Below are 19887 nucleotides of genomic sequence, written 5' to 3'. Positions count from 1 at the left end.
TTTATCTCATATTGTTTTATTTATACTTTCCGAATATAAATTTAAGGCTTAAAAAATATTTTTTGTTAATTAAATGTACGATGTATTACAGTATGAATAAATTTTTAAAATCTCTTACTAAAATTATTGCTTTGAATTTATTGAATCTATGCCAGAATAAATTTAATAATTAGCATCATTATACAATGTATAAAACACTTTTTAATAAAAGTATTGAGATTAAAAATCAATATAATCTTATTTAAGAAATTTAATGTAATATTTTTAGGCTATTATTCATCAATATTTTATTTTATATAGAACTTAAAAAAAAAGTTAATTGGTTAAATTTAAAAAAATTTAAAGTTTAAAAATAAGTAGCAATGAGAATAATACATCAAGTGTACCTGTATAATATTATATTCTATATTTATTTATTTTTTAATATAGTTGAATGTCCGTTCAAAAACTTTTTTAATAAGTTGATTATTAATTTGTTAGATTTTTGTCTCCTGAATATACATCTGCATGAAAATACATGGCCTGGAAACTTGTAATTGGAAAAGTAAACTCGTTATTAGATTTTTTCGTTTCAGTTCGTTATAAGAGAAAAAATGTAAAAAAAAAGTGTTGCTTAAGTAAATTTATTAATAAAAACTTTAAATAAAAGTCTTTAAATTATCCACTCAAATTATTTTGCAGTAAAATATATTTTGAGAATAATGTAGTTAAATGTCAGAAGATTACAGAACGGACCAATTAATTTTTAATTACCAATTATCATAGTTGTTGTGATATATTTAAACATGAACATGATATATTTTAATGGTCTATAAAAATTGACAATGCAATCAGAAACTTGTGAATAAGTGAAACTTTTAATAATATACGTCAATAATTTGTCTAATATAACAATGTGTCTGTATCATGTTAAACAGTGAAATAACAGTAACTTCCATAATGAACTAAAATAATAATAAAAATAATAATTTAAAACTTATCTGAGAATAAATAGCATAATATAATATCCAAGTACTTATAGTTGACGAGTAAATTAATTTTTCGTTCTTCTCAACATCGGGTATATTATTAGAACGGTTATAAAAATGATGAATACATATTATAATTAAAGCACTAATTTTAATAAAAATTATAGCAGGTACTTAAAAAAAAAATCATTGAATTTCGCGATTGAGTAATATCATTTACTACAGTCCATAAATTACGAGTATTACATAAAAATTAAAAGTACGTGTATTTTACACCACTATTAAACTAAGTTTTATTATTAAGCATTCTATACATAGATAATAGTATATAAATTATTTTACTACAACTAAATAGTAGGTGTTATTTAGTATCGCTATTAAATATCTATAATATAATATGTATTTTATTTTTATCGAGTCACCCAAAGGCTTTTGATTAAAACAAATAAAGATCCTTAACAATACAAAAATTCTAAAAATTATTTGAGTGTATACTGTTTTAGATTTACTTGTGATATTTAAATTATATTTTATCAGGATTTAGTTATAGATTACTGTTAATAATTACAATGTCTGGTACACAGTTAAATATTTTGAGATGTAAAAATAGGTTATAATTTCATCGATTCACCCAAAAATAAAATTGCGGAAACAATAGTGACGAAACAAATACTCTGATTGATCTGTCTATATTTTCTCACGACAGGATAAAAGATGAAACAATATAATCGTAACAATTCGATAATAATATAATAGGCTCATTTATAAATTATCATTTATCACACACTGACACCAATTTTCAACGTTATTGTTTTACTTAATTTTTATTCAGCGTATCTGTCTTAACCGAATTATATAATAAATTATATTGACAATATTATGTTTTGACAAATTAATTTTCTATAACAATATTCCCATACTAATACTACATATTATATACTATGTAGGTATATAATAGCTTTTGTGACGTGCAATTTTCTTTTTGTTCTATAATTATTATTTTGCATAAGATCAATACAACAATACATCTATAATAATAATGATTTATGGTATACATTCTATATATTATATACAATGTTATTATGGTAAATCTCACTAACAGTGTACGGTATGCTAGTGACGCTGAGCTGAGTGTTATACTAGTAATGGTTTTTATTGTAGGAAAGTAAAACACTCTTATTCATAAAAAATTCAAAATACTGAATTCGTAAGTCGTAACAACAATATTACTACTATACTGGTATGATGGACCAACGATCGAAGTGTAGCTAAATTGCCTAACCAGGACGCCGTGTTAACGTTATTGTATTACTACAATACTAATACGGTATACAGATGATATATACAATATACATATATATAACTATATGAATCATTTCCAAATAAGATGTTTCAATTGCAGCCAATAATTATATCAAAGGTATATTGTTAAAAGACCTTACAAGTATCTACATGTACTATTTCATATTCTTTTTTTATCAAAATATTGTGATATAATTCTTAAATTTGTATTATCATCTGCTCCCTCTCCATTGATAATATTATGTTACTATATTATAAATATATACATATAAAAAATACTACTTAATTAGTTAGTTTATTACTCGTACTTGTTGCCCACGATCTTTATACTTTTTTGATTATAGTTAGTAATAATTTTAGATGAAATCATTTAGTAAATTATTAACATTAAAATATTAATATTTACTCGTATTATAAATAGTAAACGGTGTTTGAAAATCTGTAGAAAATATCAACTCATACACTTTGTCAAAACTACCAAGTGGAATATTAGTAACTATGGTAAATATATTAATAACATACCATATATAATATTATATTATATTATATTATATGGTTTGTATGTATTAATAACATGGATGTTTGTGTGTATATGCTGATTGAATATGTTTTTAGAATTGGTTTTCCACATTTTCTTACGAAATAACTACACATATACCTATTATATGCATATACTATATATAGATTATAAACATTCACTATACGTGAGTAGAATACGTGGTCGTTTATATGCTACAGCACTATTGGAAATCACAAAATTTCTAAGAATATTATATAATATATTTTTAATTCAAAACTACGCGTGATGGAACAAAGTACTACAAAGTTTATAACCACATACACTATGGTGCTGATAGTACTTATACAGAATGATTCATCAATTCTGCTCTCCCATTTTATATCCTTTAATAATAATGTATTATTATTCAAATTATGAAAGTGTACTTAAAGAGTATATATTAAAATATTTAAATTGTTCTGAATCATAATATGGCAATACAAATTTGTTTTTTCTTTGTCAAATAATAACCACACTTTTTAATATACTTTATAAGCAGATATATATATATATATATTTTTTTTTTGAAAATGTTGATGTATCTTAATCAAAGTTTGAATGAGTAGTTTTTAAGTAATTAAACTTTATCACGAACTTAAGATAAGACAATAAGTTTAAAGATATAGAGGCTATGATAAATTGTTTGAAATTAAAATCATCAATATTAATCAACTACAAAAACATTTTGGTGTATAATAATAAAGTATCAAAATAAATAAGTAGGTATTACTTATATCTTATATTATTTAAAAAATCATTATTCCGAACTATTAATGTGAGTACATAAAGCGTATAAACTCATAAATTAACCATTTAAATTTCGATTCAGATAGGTTTACAAATATTATCATAAAAAAATACCAATTGAAAAAAACGAGTTATTATCCTTATATGATACTTGTAGATATTTTTTAATCACGTTTATAATTAATGTTAAAATAAAGCCAAATTTTATTCAATTTTTCAGGTCGAAATTACGATAATTATTAAATAACTCTATACGCCAAGTTCTGGCTGAGTTTGGTCCTATTTTTGGTCTTCGTAATTATTACCGATCAAACTAAATCACATCCGTACTGCAAGTATAATCTCCAAATTATCTATTATGGAATCGAGTTGAATTTTGCACATATCATCTGCTCAATTTAAGATATCTGATATAATATTATTACATAGGTAGGTGCGTCTTGAAATTAGAAAGTTAAACGTAAAATAAAACTTCTCTCATTGACGTTAAAGATTACCTACATATTATGTATTAGTGAATCACTCTCACTATAATTGAATACATTACTGTCAGTTACAATAATATTTCCTAGTTTTTTTACTCAAAATAATTTTTTTAATACTATTTTGAATAAAATGACATTTATATGCACGAATTTGTAAATATTAATTACAATCTTTAATGCTGATTAAATTCAGTAAGTACGATTATGCACGTAAATATGAGATGGATATTATAATTATTTTATTTGACAATTAGCAATTTAATATTAATATCTTATGTATTTTTCAAACAATATATATTTTAAATACACTCTAGAGAAATTTTCGTATATCAAATCAATTTAATTTATATCGTAAATGAAATTAAGTGAGTTAAGTTTTGATGTAATTAAATTGTTTATTTATTCACTATGTGTTATTTTGTTATATGATATAATATTATGTAGGTATACGTGAACAGAATTAAATTTGATCAAAATAAAATATTAATTAAGTTAAATTACTTTGATCGTATATTATTCATTCATCGAAATATAAACGGATTTATTTTAATTAACATGTATTAAAACTAATAACAAACAAACTAAAATTTATTGAAAGAAATAATAACTATATTATAATGTACAAATCATGAAATAATTTGAAAACCAAATATTAACTCCTACTTAAAAAATGTAGTTATGATTTAGGAATTATGCATAATATGTATCTTTGTTAGCTAGTTTCGTCATCCTGTATTAAATGATTTTATTGATAATTAAAAATATCAGTAGAAAAACTCTGAAAACAGAAAATTAATGGAAATGATGATAATTGAGAGGAGTATAGAAAAAGTCTACTATACAATAATTATTGTTTCATAGAAAAATAAGTATTTAATTATAAATGTGTAGTGTATTTTAATAATATGTGGTGTATTATTGCGAAATGTAATATAAAACTTTCATTTTCATATACTAATAAATAATAACACTGCGTCGTTTAAACATTAAACGCATGGTATGTACAGCTATTAAAATCGTACTAGAAATTATTATTTACCAGAATAATTGATTCAGTATTATACAATATAATATTATAGAAGCTATCAAGTTTTCATAGGTTAAGTAATTAAACTTTAATTCGTAACATGCGATATTTACGCTCGTTGGATATGCATAAGCCCTTGTGAAACTGAACGGTAGTTATCCCGACGTATGTGTCTTATACAGTCGTCATACCTTCAGGCTCAAGTGTACGAATGAAATACGCATAATATATTATGCATTATATAGATGTACGTTTATAAAGAACTCCTATCACAAAATATCTTTACCCATATAGGTATATTGTCGAAAATGAACCAATACGCGTTTGTGTTAAATAAATCATTTGAACAACGATCCCTTAGCTTTTGTATATTCTATATAGACGATATGAGGGTTGTTATTTGGTTCATTATAATATAATATCGTGTTCTTCTATGAATCTGAAACGTATTATAGTAGGTACTATTATAGTGGTATATAAAAAATGTATATATATACATTTATTTGAAGTCGTGGGGAATTCCACGATAAGTATAATTTACAATAAATAGTGTAATAAGACAATAGCCATATAAGTAATAACATACATATCGTCTGAACTGTTAGGACTTAACAACAGACAAGTGACGGAGTTTATATTTTATATCACTATAAAATTCTGTAGATCGGGCACGATGGTTAACACATATATATTTTATTATTATAATAAAATATAGGTACGAACGATGTACAGAATTACTATTATTTTATCAGTCACGTGAATATTATTACGTTTTGTGAAAAATACTCACGTGTTAAGAATTATACAGACAAAAGAGAATAATTTACATAATTATTGGCATTCATTTAAATATTTTCTTATCATTAAAAGAAAAAAAAATAGTGTGCATAACACTATTACGAATGTGCATTGTGCAATGCATGTTCAATAAAAATGCACTTCACATGATCTATTTTAATATAGGTATCTAAGTATATGTGTATATAAGCCGTGGTATACAGTATTTCAAATGGATTTAGTTAAATTTAAAAATGTATTCAGGTATATTTAAAAATCATGGTTATTATACATGCAATATAAAGCGAATAAAAAAAACCTTATCGTAATAATTTATTTTTAACATATAAAGTAGGTACAGGATTTTCAAAGTAGGAAAAAAATGGCTACTAGTATTTATTTATAATACAAAAAGTTTAAAAAAATAGTTTCGTCGTCAAATAATTATGATGACAACCAAACTGTAAATAAATTAAAGTAATAATATAGTATTATAAGAAAAAAATAATAAACTTAAACATTATTTTTTTCCATAAATTCTTTAATAATATAGAGAGATAATAATAATAGGGGACGATGAAAACACGGGGTTGATGAACGAAGCGAGCAAGGATCAGACTTACATAGTATTATATTATAGGATATAAATATGTAATACCTTGAGTTTAAAAATTGCATTGTGTATATATAGTCGATCAAATTGTTAGATTATATAGGTCGAGTATACGTGGGACCGATACACCTTTATGCTAAGTTACTATTCTCTGGGGAAAAAATGTAGGTCCGTATAATAGAAAATGATATATTAGAACTAACTAAAAAAATATTTGAAACTTATTTAATTTATTTTATTAAGAATTTACGATCATTTTATAGTTATATTACTGTGTTTGTTTAACTTTTGTTTAAATTTTTTTTTAAATTGCGTAAATGTGATATTATATTTTTATATTATCTCCTCTAAACTTAATTAAAAGTGATATTCTTTTAAAACGTAGATAAATTATTATGGTGAAGTAAACTTACAATAATAATAATAGTAAACGTGAAATAATATTAAAACTCAAAAGCAACTCGAAAAAAATAATAATTCACAATTATAAAATAATGTGACATTCAAAATTTATATTAAGAATATATTAAGAGATATTATTAATTTAAATGATAATATGGATAACAACATATATACCTATTTAATTAATAATAGCCAATATTGAATATAATATCTACAATTTAGGTTAGGTAAAAACGTTTTAAAAATCGTTTAGCTTTTGAAAATGTAAATATTAGTTATAAATTTATAATATTGTGTAGGTACAATCATTTCGGGTTTTGTATTTTTAATAATATTATATACCTATATAATGTAAGCGTGTCATATTCATGCATGCAATACTATTAATTTTTAGTTCAACTTATAATATTATTATGAAAACAAAATATAACACTCTACATTCATACAGCAGAACTATATTTTAGAATCGAATATCTATACATTAATTGGTTCTATTTAAATGCATACTTAACGATGGCAAGGTGAAATTAGTATTTAAGATTATATTATAAGGTATGTATAGAAGCTTCAAGCACATCGTTTATCTTATACACGCGGATTATGTTCATAATCTTATATTAATATTATAATAACTATACAATATATATATATATATATATATTTATAGACACACACCAATATAATTTTAATGATTATTATTATTTTTTTTTTTTTAATTTAAATATTATGTAAATTAAACTTTGTTCAACAATGGAACAATAGAACGATTTAATTATGGTTAATTAAGTTATGATTTAAAGTAATTACACACACACTCACTCATACTAGTCATACTACACTATAATACACCATATTGTAATAATAATAAACGTCATACACTAAATTAAAACTTTGTCTCATAAACATATTTTATAGTAAAAATATATATATATTTAGCGAATCGCAAAATATTTGCATAAAGATTTATTATAAAAGTACACGTTTTGAATTTTGATCATGAAAAAGTCGTGCGGTGCAATAACAGATGCTTCTATATTATAATATTAAAATATAATATAAATTTCAGGCCACAGAAAATGTATACGAATAATGTATGACGCGTAACTGCCGGTAAAATTGTATAGTGTACACTAAATTATATTAATCGATATAATATACATGGATTGTTAAATAACAGGTAGGTATTCAAATGACGAGTTAGTTGCTATGTATTTGAATATTAAGATTTTTTGTATTAAAATGCTGGAAAATTAAATTTCTGTTTTAAGCGGAGAGATCACGACCCACTGTGGTTGTTTAATTTAGCGTGTGCATATATAAGTATAATAAAGCAAAGTAAATATTTTTATTTTTTTTGATTCGCGAAAATGTTTAAGTCATGTTTTATGTTATTACAGCTTGTGTGCATTTTTTTTATAAACGTAAAATGTACCTTTACCAGTTACACGGCCACTCGAGTTTACCCAAGTGAAATGTACCAAAATATAGTTTAAGTGGTCGACATTAAAGCACAAAGTTCTACCTTGTCTGACCCTTAACTTAGATTATGTAATAGCTATTATATATTCACTTACTATATATCTATACGACTGTTGTACTAAACCTAACCTTTACGCGTATAAACTGGAAATTTGGCTATAACACGGACCACGGATAGCGGAAGAATACAAACTATTTTTCATAGTAATGTGTGATTGGATCTATTCGTACGTTCGCCTATAATATTTTTATAAGTTATTACAGGCGAACTTACGAATATACTATTTTCGATCACTTCATAGATAAAACCATTGATTATACATAGTATGTATAATCAATGATATAACTAAGTCTTACGAAAACGTTTCATCAACTGATAATGTAGTGGTTATAATATTATTGAACTGTGAATAGTGAATAAACACATACATATAGGTATGCGATTGTACCTAATAGTATAATGTACGGTTAATGGGTACCTAATAATAATTAATATTATGATTTTTTCAAATTATTTTACAAATCATATTAAATTATTATCATATTATATTATTGCTCTTAAAGCAAAATTACTGTAATTGATTTTTCATAAATAATAAAATCGAAACCAATGTAAATTGTAAGTAGGTGTTAGGCATTTTGTAATGAATTACCTGCATACCTAATATTTTATTTAGGGTAACTTTACATTATACATATAATATGTCATTTATATAGTATAATATGTATAATGTATATCCCATTCAAATTTAAGAAACTTAATACCTACATAAGTACTACATTAGGTACTGTGTTACCTACACAAAACATAATAGACATTAGGTGCCTAACCTATATTATAGATAATAGGTGATGGATTTGAAGGGATCATATTATTATAATTTATTAACAATGCCATTGGTTATATTACAACACGGTTATTTAGGCTAATACTTAACTCATTAGTTAGCTACTAAATCATAATCATAATATTATAAATCTTAAGAATGTAAATTGTATTGGGTATGGTTTTGTGTAGGTAGTCGTGCGGGACTCATAGCAAAATTATTGATCCATCCCACTGAGTGTTGGATTTGGGTGGTTGTAATTGTGTTAGAACCTAAGATGTTTATAGAAATATATCATATGGACAATAATACAGGTATTTTATAATATTAATTATTACAACGATAATAATATAAAAATTCATCATGTGTTTTTTGTGATTAAAATGTTATATAAACTTATTTTATCTGTCCCTTGCATTAATCCGGTATGGTCTAGTGGCTAGGATACCTGGCTTTCACCCAGGAGGCTCGGGTTCGATTCCCGGTACCGGAATATATTTTTTATTATTTTTTCACACAATTTATTATAAAGTTTATAACGCTATTTTTATAATTATTTATCATTACTTATAAAAATTTAAATAGTAGATATTGTCTAGAACTGAAGGAACGTGAGATTATATTAATTATTCGGAAGTCTTATTTTTCAAAGTTTTTTGATTACACTAAATGTAAAAATCTATAATATTATGCTGACATTAATATTTAAATATGAATAAAAAGTCAAATATGTTAGAAAAATCTACACAGTCTAATATAGAATATCATAGAGTTTTAATTATTACACAAAAAATAAAACATCATCACCTAACTTTCTTGTTCCAAATTAAAATAACTTGAAAAAAAATAATCATAAACAAATAAGTAATGTCCATAACTTTACCATGAATAAGATCATTGTTAACAAAACTATTAATGAAATATTTATACGGATAATTGTGTTTGCAGAAACATATCCTGTAACATGCCTTGCATATGCCTCCCGGGTACGCATATATTTTAGTAAGCCTGTGCATTTTTAATATATAATGAAGACTTTTGCAAAACGTACAACAATAATTCAATAATGGTTAAAGATCTCGATTTAGTGAACTGATGTATTTGATTGTTTAAATCAATATAGGTAATTAAAAATGCAAAACAATGTATAAAATATAAAGGAAAGAAATGATGATAAAAGAAAAATGTATGCCATAAAATTAAGAATTGTTCATCCTGCAACGTCTGAAATACGATATTATACAAAATATATAAGAACACGTTATGCAAATATATTATATTAATATTATTTATTCTTTTATCGGAGGCTCCGGTATTGTACAGGTCGTTATCCACAAAAACATAACTATACGTGTATCCGGTTGTAGGATTCAAATAAATATTGGGTAAAATATATTCTAATAAAAAGTAAACATAATGTAAATATTATTTGATAAAGGATTACCCCAGACCGTAAAAAAATCAAATGCTATAACTTTTTGGTGTATGTTATTAAATTATACGTAACATATATTTCATGCGGTAGTCTATTATAGGGGCTTCTTTAAGGAAGAGGTATAAAAAAAATTAGCAGTCATTCCTACGTCTTTTGGTATTTTAAAAACTGTTAATTTTTTATTGTTAATTACTTCATTGGAGCTTTTGCATAGTACTCGTAATATACGAGTATATTCTTCAGTATAATTATTATTTTAATACAGCTTATTTATTATACTATTATTCAATGCAATAATTGTTTACACTATACTACTTTAGTACTCTACGATATATACCTATTAGTAACAATAAGTTAAAATGATTACATTTTAATACATTTTAATAATATTGTATTGCCTTAATATGTGATTACGGTCGTGTATCTATAAAGATAGATGTATATAGTTTTATAACAGCAATTAAAAATTATTTGTAAAGGCTTAGTATACAACCCTGTAACATGTGGTCTTTATTTAACACCAACGGTGAAATTTAACCCGATTTATGTTTTACGATATGTACATGTATTACAAATCATGATAAATGAATTAGTTAAGTATTCGTGGAACTATAAACTTTTTGATTTTTAAAAATGAAAACTAATACATAAGTATTAAGTAAAAATAATGTTTTATTACATAGGTATATTGAAACTGGTACAATAATGATAATTTATAAAATAATTTGCTATCATTTGGTCATTCCTGCAATGCCTTGACTGTAATCCAACCTATTCTTAAGTCAATCGTTAGGTATTTAGCGAAAATCGGACATTGAGAAGACACTACATGTTCATAAAATGTACGGTTTGTTAAATATAGTTTTGCTCGGGACAGAATTACTCTATAGAAAAAAATTTAATTTACATCATAAAAAGTTGAAAACTTTGACAGTGCTGTATTGTTTTTATTTTATTTTTCGATGTATAGACAATACGAAAAAAGTTATATAATTGTTTTAAAATATGTTATACTTAGGTACATCATGTTTTTCAAACTTAAAAATAACTTTTTTGTGTACGTGGAACGTATATAGAAAAAATAAAAAAGGTAAAAGTTCTCTTGACGGTATACAATACTCACCCATACGAAAACGTTGTTCTATAATATTATAATTTCGTGATAAAAATACAACAAATCAACGGTAGGTATATAGGCGTGAGACAACTTGTGAATAACTATTTGAATTAGTATTTATATTATTATACTGTAATAATTAATAATAATGCAGAGTGCATCATAAGAAATGGATGGATTTTAAAAAGCCAGAAAAACTCAAAAAACTCAAAAAAAAAAAAAATGTATCGAACGTAAGTCTTTAATTCGAACGCATCGTTTACTTTAGATCACTATACGTCTTATATTATTATAATATTATGACGATAACTACTGTAACCGTATTGGTCTCGATCTAACACAACGGCGGTCACGAGCCCATCGATTTGCAGTCTCTACTTTTGAGGCCAATCGACGAGAAACACCGCCGATAGATCCGTTTGTTATGGTGCCCCCTATACTTAATATATACAAAATATAGTATAGCCACTTACCCTCGGGGCATGCCGCGGGTCCGAGTTGTAATTGTTGCCGGTTACGTTTACCAACGTGGTGACAAGTCCGGCCACCCTGACGGCCTCCACGTTGGCCTTGGTCAGGTCCCTGTGCAGCTTGCGCAAGTGGAACAGCGTGAGCAGCACGCACAGCAGGTTGATGATTATCCACAGGGCGTTGAGTATGTAGTGCCGGAACGGTCCGTGTACGAGCGGACATCCCGGCTTGTCCCTCGTCACCTCGGCGCCGGCGGCCAGTGCTCCGCTCATGAACGTCGGGCCCAGGTTGATGGTGATGGCCGCGAACCATATCATGAACGTGCCGAACACGACGCACTGCGGCGAGTCCAGCAACAGTGGCACCGAAGACACCTGCGACGAAAAAATATTCGGTGTCTTGACTTATACGTCATACGTAAATAATTATGCGTGTACTAGCGAATACTTGACGACCGTGTGACACATTATTATTGACTGTTAACGCATATCTATTGTGCTTATTACACGTTAGTTTCTATCTTCTAAACTTCTGTTAATAACAATAGTGGTATTTTTTTTTTTTTTTGTTTCCGATATTTTAACTACATTTTTGTATGCGGGTTATTAAACTTATTACCTATTAAGTATAAATACCTCACTATATGTGGTAATTATTTAAAAATATTTTTTATTAAAATTGAAATTTGAACGATAAGTAAAATCAACGAGAGAGATCGGATGTTGTATCGAATTTAAGTTTTGTAAAGGTAAATAATTAATCTAATATTAAAATCAACAAAAAAACTGTAAACTGTAAAGTAATGGTAAGTAAATTGTTGTAGTGTATCATTATTAATTATTAGTATGTATAACTTTCTCAAATATCTAATTGCAATATTAGTAGGAATGGATAACGAAAGCCTCATAAAAAAATACTGTTAAAATCGTATTTAATACAAGTACAAATACTTGGCATGTATTTCAAATACTTATTAATTTTAAAAGAGGATAAAAAAAAAATAGAATTTAGAAGTTTGTACCTACTAATATTTTTATTATACTGAATAATAAAAATGTGTATAATTAACGTTTGTTAATTAAGTAAAAAATAAATAAATAATTTGATTTTAATTAAGAATAACACAATATAATGATTACCTATCAAAAACCAATCTCAAATGTGACAGATATTTTTTTTAAATATTTTAAAAACTACTTATTTAAAAATACTAGTATTTTATAATACATGTACATCCAAAACAGTATTTTAAATTACTATAATAGTATTTAAATACATTTACTCAAATACTTTACAAGACTGGTTTATGAGCTATTATTATACTACTTTATTGCAGTTATAACTTATATCCGTAATAGATACACGAAATGTTTACGTTGTCAATCACAATAAAACCCTACCCGTGACATAGGTAATCGAATTAAGTAAACCCGATTTAAACAATAATGTTATATACGCTCAGTGTTTGTCATTTCGAAATTGTAAACGAAAAATCGTGTTTTAAAACAACACGGGACCTATTTCAAATATAATAAAACTGTACTAAACAAAATGATTGATTTTTTAACGAGAAGTTAAAACAAATAAAAAATACAAACAATATACAATAAATGAGTCTTACAATGTTATTATGTACCAGATTCATATGATTAATGACTGGATATAGACCATAAAATGTTTGTATAGGTACCTACGACAGCTACAACAACAATTGGTAATGATTATTGATATATTGTGTGAAAATAATGTGGAATATATACTTCTTTACCTCATCTATAGTTTCGCAGATCGTTAGGAATAAATATTGTATGCGTATAATATAATATATACTCAAAATAGAATTCAGAATATTTTCGTACAATATGTATTTATTAAATTAAAACGCGTTCAATTAAAATCTGTATGAATATAGGTTAGTGTAGGTTAGATAGATAAACATATACTCGTATTTATAGCATAAGCCATAAGGTACTTATATTACTTACGTGTAAAACAGCATTATGTTTTAATTGAAACAATGGTATATACATAGTTTAGGTTGTCTACTTTTATCGTATAAGATTGCTAATTACTTGATGACCCGAAGGGTTGTTAAGTTACAACAATGTTTGGAATAATAATTATTATTCACCAGGGAATAGATATTGCTCGACGTAACTTTCCGGCCAAACACAAATTCGCTCGTTACACAGGCGCACTTGGTTAAAACTATTGTATTTGAATAGCTTACCGTATTTGTTTGATGTTACTACTTATTATGTTATTAATAAAATATATTGTTTATAATGATATTAGCTGAGCTCGTACCTATAAAAATCAATGGAGTGATTCATTTCATTGGCTGTGCTAATTTTCAAAGTTAGTGTTTGTGAATTATTTTTAATGCATTTATAAGTTTTAACAATAGATTTTTACAAAATATATAAATATTTTACAATAGTTAATTTATTCTAATTTAAATTCTGCCTATAGAATTAAAATATACAATGATGATGGTCTTTCATTAAAATTACTAAGAAACCTTATTTTTTTTATTATTATTAATTTAATTGTTTCAACATTTGTATATGTTTTTACAATGGCCTTTAAATGTATTAATTAATTTAAAATAAAAAAAAAAAATCGTCTATAAAATAATATGATAAATATTATGAATATTTATAAAATATGTTTATGTACAAAGTTAATATACTAAATTAATATATATGATGGAGGAGACATATTTATTTTATAGAGGCGTACTTTAAATCGACTCTTTTTTTGTTTTTCTTTTAATTGTATTACTCTTTCAGTTAAGTTGAACGTCAAGTGACATTTTTTGAATTGGTCTTTTATTCAAATGATCAAGAATATTATAAGAATATTCAATGTTGAAGTAAAATGTCTTCTTACGCATGAACCCAAGGACTTTTAGAGTAATTCTTAGGAATTAATTTCATATTGTCATCTGTGGATTTATAATTTTTTAAGACACTGTTGACATTGTACATACTCTATACATATGTAATTTATTTAAGAATGATATTTTAGCATTAACACAGCATTTAATTGAAAGTTTTTGACTGTAGTTCATTAGGAAGTACATAATTTTCATTCACTTGGCTTCTTTATATATAGAAAATATAGATTTTTTTTTGTAAATAATATGCAAGTTGTATTAAAAAAACTTATTTTTTTTTTAAAATTATAAAAATTAACTTAGAAAATCAGTGTAGCCAGTAAAACGCATTACCCCACATCACAGCTAATGCACTTTAGTTAATGAAAATTAAATCACCATAAAATCTAAAAATGTTTCACGTTGGTAATTTCCTTTTCATCGAACGCACATCCTATAGCATTTTTGATTCTAAGCGAAATGAGGTTATGTGGGTTATGATAGTGTATTGGATATTTTACAATCACTTTTTTGTTATTATTATTATTATTGAGTTTTTCGTGAGCACATTGTTGGATGAAAAAAGTATTTTAAAAAATCAAGTAGCACCTCTGTGAATAGAAAATCGAGAATATATAGCTGGAATTTCAAAGAGATCATTTAAAGCAAATAGTTTTCCATATTAAGTAATCGTGTAAGGAAAAACTATAGATTATCTATAATCATTAAAGGATTGTGAATTCCAAACTATCTAGAATTGGATTAGTGTTCTACTAACATAATACATATAATGGTAATTCATTGAAATTATATACTAACACACCATTCTATCCTAAACCGAATTGACCGATGCGAGACAAGTTCCCAGCATCCGACGTTTATATCCGGTCCGCTTTTAAGCTATTTATTTTTCCATTAAAGTGAAATCTGTTTTTAGTTGGCAAACCATATTTTCAGTTTTGTATTTTTGCTATTAAAATATTTTTATCTGTTTTTTTTTTTTAATAAAAAATAAAATATGAGCCAATAAGTATTTAAATAAGAAAAAAATCTGTTAAAAATCTGTCGAAAATTATATTATTAGCAATAGTTATTTCAAATATTATTGTATAACATAATATTTTACCATTACTGATTCGTAAATATAAATCATGTAGTAAACTATAATATTATGAGCACCATAAATAGAGTAGAGTAAACCCCACGGTGATCATAATAACGAACAATAATGAATATATATTATACATAATGTTGAAGGTTTTAAGTCTTAAATCATTTCACGCCTAGACAACGTAATAATTTTACAGACACAAATTTATAAAATTATCCAATCGGCATTTTTTCGATACATAATAGTTCGAATATTATATTCTAGGTTCTATACAGTCATGAGTGTATGAGTGCATTTGTTTTTTAATATTTACAATATTTTTAATTATTTGATTGGTATGCCGTATGTATGTATGTAAACACATGAATTGAATTAAACTCACCTGATAGCCATCTTCTTCGTCGTCCTCCGGGAATACTGGCGAATCGTTAAGGACGATGGTCAGCATGTTTATCGTGGATACGGTTACCAGCAACAGGAACGCGGTCTCCACCAAGCTACATTTTTTCACCGGCACACAATAGAGGAGGCTGTGCGCTAACGGTATCAATATGGCTGCCCTCGCACAATCCACCATTGCCTGGTGGAATAATAGCCCTTGCGACCACCTGTACAACGATAGAATAATCTTTGTAATATAATTCAGAGCGTCAACTGTGGTACAATTTACATAGATAATATTACACAGGGTTTTACAAATTTCTTGTTATATACATACATGTATACATAATACCAGGAATGCTAAATATTAAACGATGTTATTAGTCATACACAAGTGTTATGATTACGTTTTCTGTTTCATAAACAAACTCACTTAGAATGAAAATACATTTCTAAAAATTTGTTTTAAGGCATAAATTAAGTAATGAAAATTAAAGTAAATATTATTTCCAACGGCACCTCTGAGCTATTTTTAAAAACAATGTTTGAAAAGTTTTGTTTTTTTTTTAAATTTTTGAAATAAATGGTTTATATTAAAAATGCATTTTAAGCGTTTTTAATATTAATAATTAAAATAACGAAAAAAAAAATATTATATCTTTAATTTTAGTTATTTATGTTTATACCCTAAAACAATTCTGTTTCAGTTTACTTTCAATTTAAGTGAGCAAAAGTGTAGTTTTGGTCTGAAATTTTAAACCTTCTAATGTTACTACTAACGGGACTATCAAGTATACCAACGTAGGTTTGGACGGGACAGTCCCTCACTTTAAAATACATCCATCGTTAAACAATTTACCTCAAAAAAGAAGAAATTGGTGCCAATATATTGTACCGTAAGTGATCAATAAGTTTGAAAACTTAATAATAAATTACTGTATGCATTTTTTAATACCTACATGGATTCTAGAGCAATAGTAGATAACCCAACTGTACATTTATAATGTAAAATATTTAATAACCTCATTAATTATATCATATTATTGTTTATAAATTCCAATTAATCTAATGGCCATTTCCAAACTAATTAAATACTAATACATAGTATAGAATATTTGTTGTGGCTCTTAGCGAAAAAAGCGATAAGCCAAAACAATTAAACAGTCGAATGAAAAACACAATACATAGAATTCATTTAAAAAATAGATGAAAAACTACGAGAACAACTCGATAAGCGATAATCAATAAACATAAAAAAAATTAAATTCTTACACAAAACAAAAATAAAATATATAAACGTAACAGGCACGTACAGAAAAAAAACATTTCCTGGGGATTTACCTTCAAATAATTTATATTTACAACAAAAATGTAATAAATATATTTTTTTTATTATTAAAATCTGATTATTGAGAAAAGTAAATATGAAAATATTTCTGATATTAATATCAAAAATATAAAAAAAAAATCATAAATAGTTGTATGCCAAAAAGCCAAAAAATTTTGATATTCATTTCTTCATAACTTAAAATTATTAGGTTTACGCGGAATATTTACATTACTTACATATATAATATATATATATATATATATATTATATATATACTTTTTATAAATATTTGAATTCTACAGATTAAAAAATATTGTAAATTTTTATAAAATAACAATAAACATAATTTTTAAATAAAGAGTTTTTTTTTTCGTTAAGTCTAAATATTTTATAGTCATCATTTTTTCATTAATTCTATAAAGTAATTTATTAAGTATAAAAATCTATTACAATTTAAAATAAACAAAAGGATGTGGTTATGTTTATGTAAGTGTGGTCATAGAATTGAATGGGTACTGCAATATGCGTTTGTAATTCTCGCCTAATTTTTTTTTATTTTGCGCATACGCATACCAGTTATAATATAATATAATATGACCTTATTTCGCGTGTAGCCGAGCTGGCTGTAATAATAAGTTTACAACCATCCGGGTTCGGCCAAAAATTGTCAAATATTTCACATTATCGCCTAACCCAATGTTAGTATTACTATTCTCTTAGTGCAACAGAACCAATAATGTTACTTTACGTTTAATAACTTTTGTGCAATTATATTTAATTGAAAGACCAAACATTTGGTGATACGAAAAAAACGAACATACGTTTTGTGTGGTCATATTGATCTTGTCTAATATTCATTTAAACTGTAAAACGACAGGAAAAAAAGTTTATAAAACTCTTATATATTTTATTTGGACATTGTGAGTTAGAATGGTGATAGAGAGTATATTATACAAATATATATAATTACTAATATTACTATAAAGTACTTTAATTTGAGCGGTACTTATAATACTACTAGATACCTACGTAAAATTAATAAGTAATGCACAATGAAAATAATATTTTAATATATTTTACTCTCTATGTATACTTTTACTAAAGTATTTAATTCCCAAGTTGTTACACAACTTGAGAAAAGCACTGTTATATAGAAATATAGTTATTGTTATGATAAATATTATGGTAGTTATAATTTTAATAGAATATTGAATGCATTGACTAAGTGAAAATGTGTATGTTATTCTATAAAAGCACTTCATTTTAATGATGATTAATTCATTTAAATTTATTTTTCAAAATTGTAATACAAACATAAACTATGTTTTTGTTATAGTAAGTACTTGTAGTATAGTACTTATATAAGTGCACTTACGAGAAATTCCCATTAAACCTGTTAAAACTGAACTAATTGTAATAAAAACGAAAAATCGAAGTAATAATTCTTAAATCAGCTTGAAAAGCAGCTTTAGAACAGGTGGAGATGTTAAAACTTTTCTAAAGAACATCTTCGTTTTTAGAAGAGATGTTTTAAAAACCGTCAGAAAAGTAGAATAAGAAAATAGAGAGTAATAAATGTTTTTTCTCTCCATAAAAGTGGCTACCAAAACCTATCCGTTTTCAGTGACGTCGTGGTAATTTCTTTTTTTCTTTTTCTTTTTATCGCCGTACACTAAATGGTTATCTCATTGACGTTTTATGGCCAATGTCTTCCCGAATGTATACGAGATAGCCTTTTGTAGTCTTTTGATGGAATTGAAAAAAGCCACCATCGTAAATACATTTTTTGATATTTCTAACATCCGGTAAGAGCACAAAAGTGCATTAAGCGTAGATGAAAAATACCACAAACATCATCAGATGGTTGTGAACTCCATACTCATGTAAAAATATTATAAAATACATTAAATTGGTATCCTACATTATTTTTTTCTTTGTTATTTTTATGTAGATAGTTAATGTTTATAGTGTTTCACCA

General features: G+C 25.6%; 1 protein-coding gene and 1 non-coding gene across 6 annotated transcripts in view; one reads left to right on the top strand and one right to left on the bottom strand.

Annotated features, from left to right (window-relative positions):
- Positions 1-19887, bottom strand: part of LOC114123600 (uncharacterized) — a 101694-nt gene that overhangs the window by 12210 nt on the left and 69597 nt on the right. For all 5 annotated transcript variants that reach the window (XM_027986639.2, XM_027986640.2, XM_050200579.1 and 2 more), the window contains 2 exons: positions 16581-16806; positions 12212-12583 (listed from right to left, as the gene is read on the bottom strand). In XM_027986639.2, coding sequence (XP_027842440.2) covers positions 12212-12583; positions 16581-16806 — 598 coding nt within the window. The remainder of the gene's footprint in view (positions 1-12211; positions 12584-16580; positions 16807-19887) is intronic.
- On the top strand, positions 9608-9679 carry Trnae-uuc (transfer RNA glutamic acid (anticodon UUC)). The gene has a single exon. It is a non-coding gene; the product is annotated as a tRNA-Glu (tRNA).

This window comes from Aphis gossypii, chromosome 2, assembly GCF_020184175.1.
Source record: "Aphis gossypii isolate Hap1 chromosome 2, ASM2018417v2, whole genome shotgun sequence".
Classification (NCBI taxonomy): domain Eukaryota; kingdom Metazoa; phylum Arthropoda; class Insecta; order Hemiptera; family Aphididae; genus Aphis; species Aphis gossypii.
The sequence above is the reverse complement of the archived record's forward strand: the minus strand, read 5'-3'. Positions and strand labels throughout refer to the sequence as shown.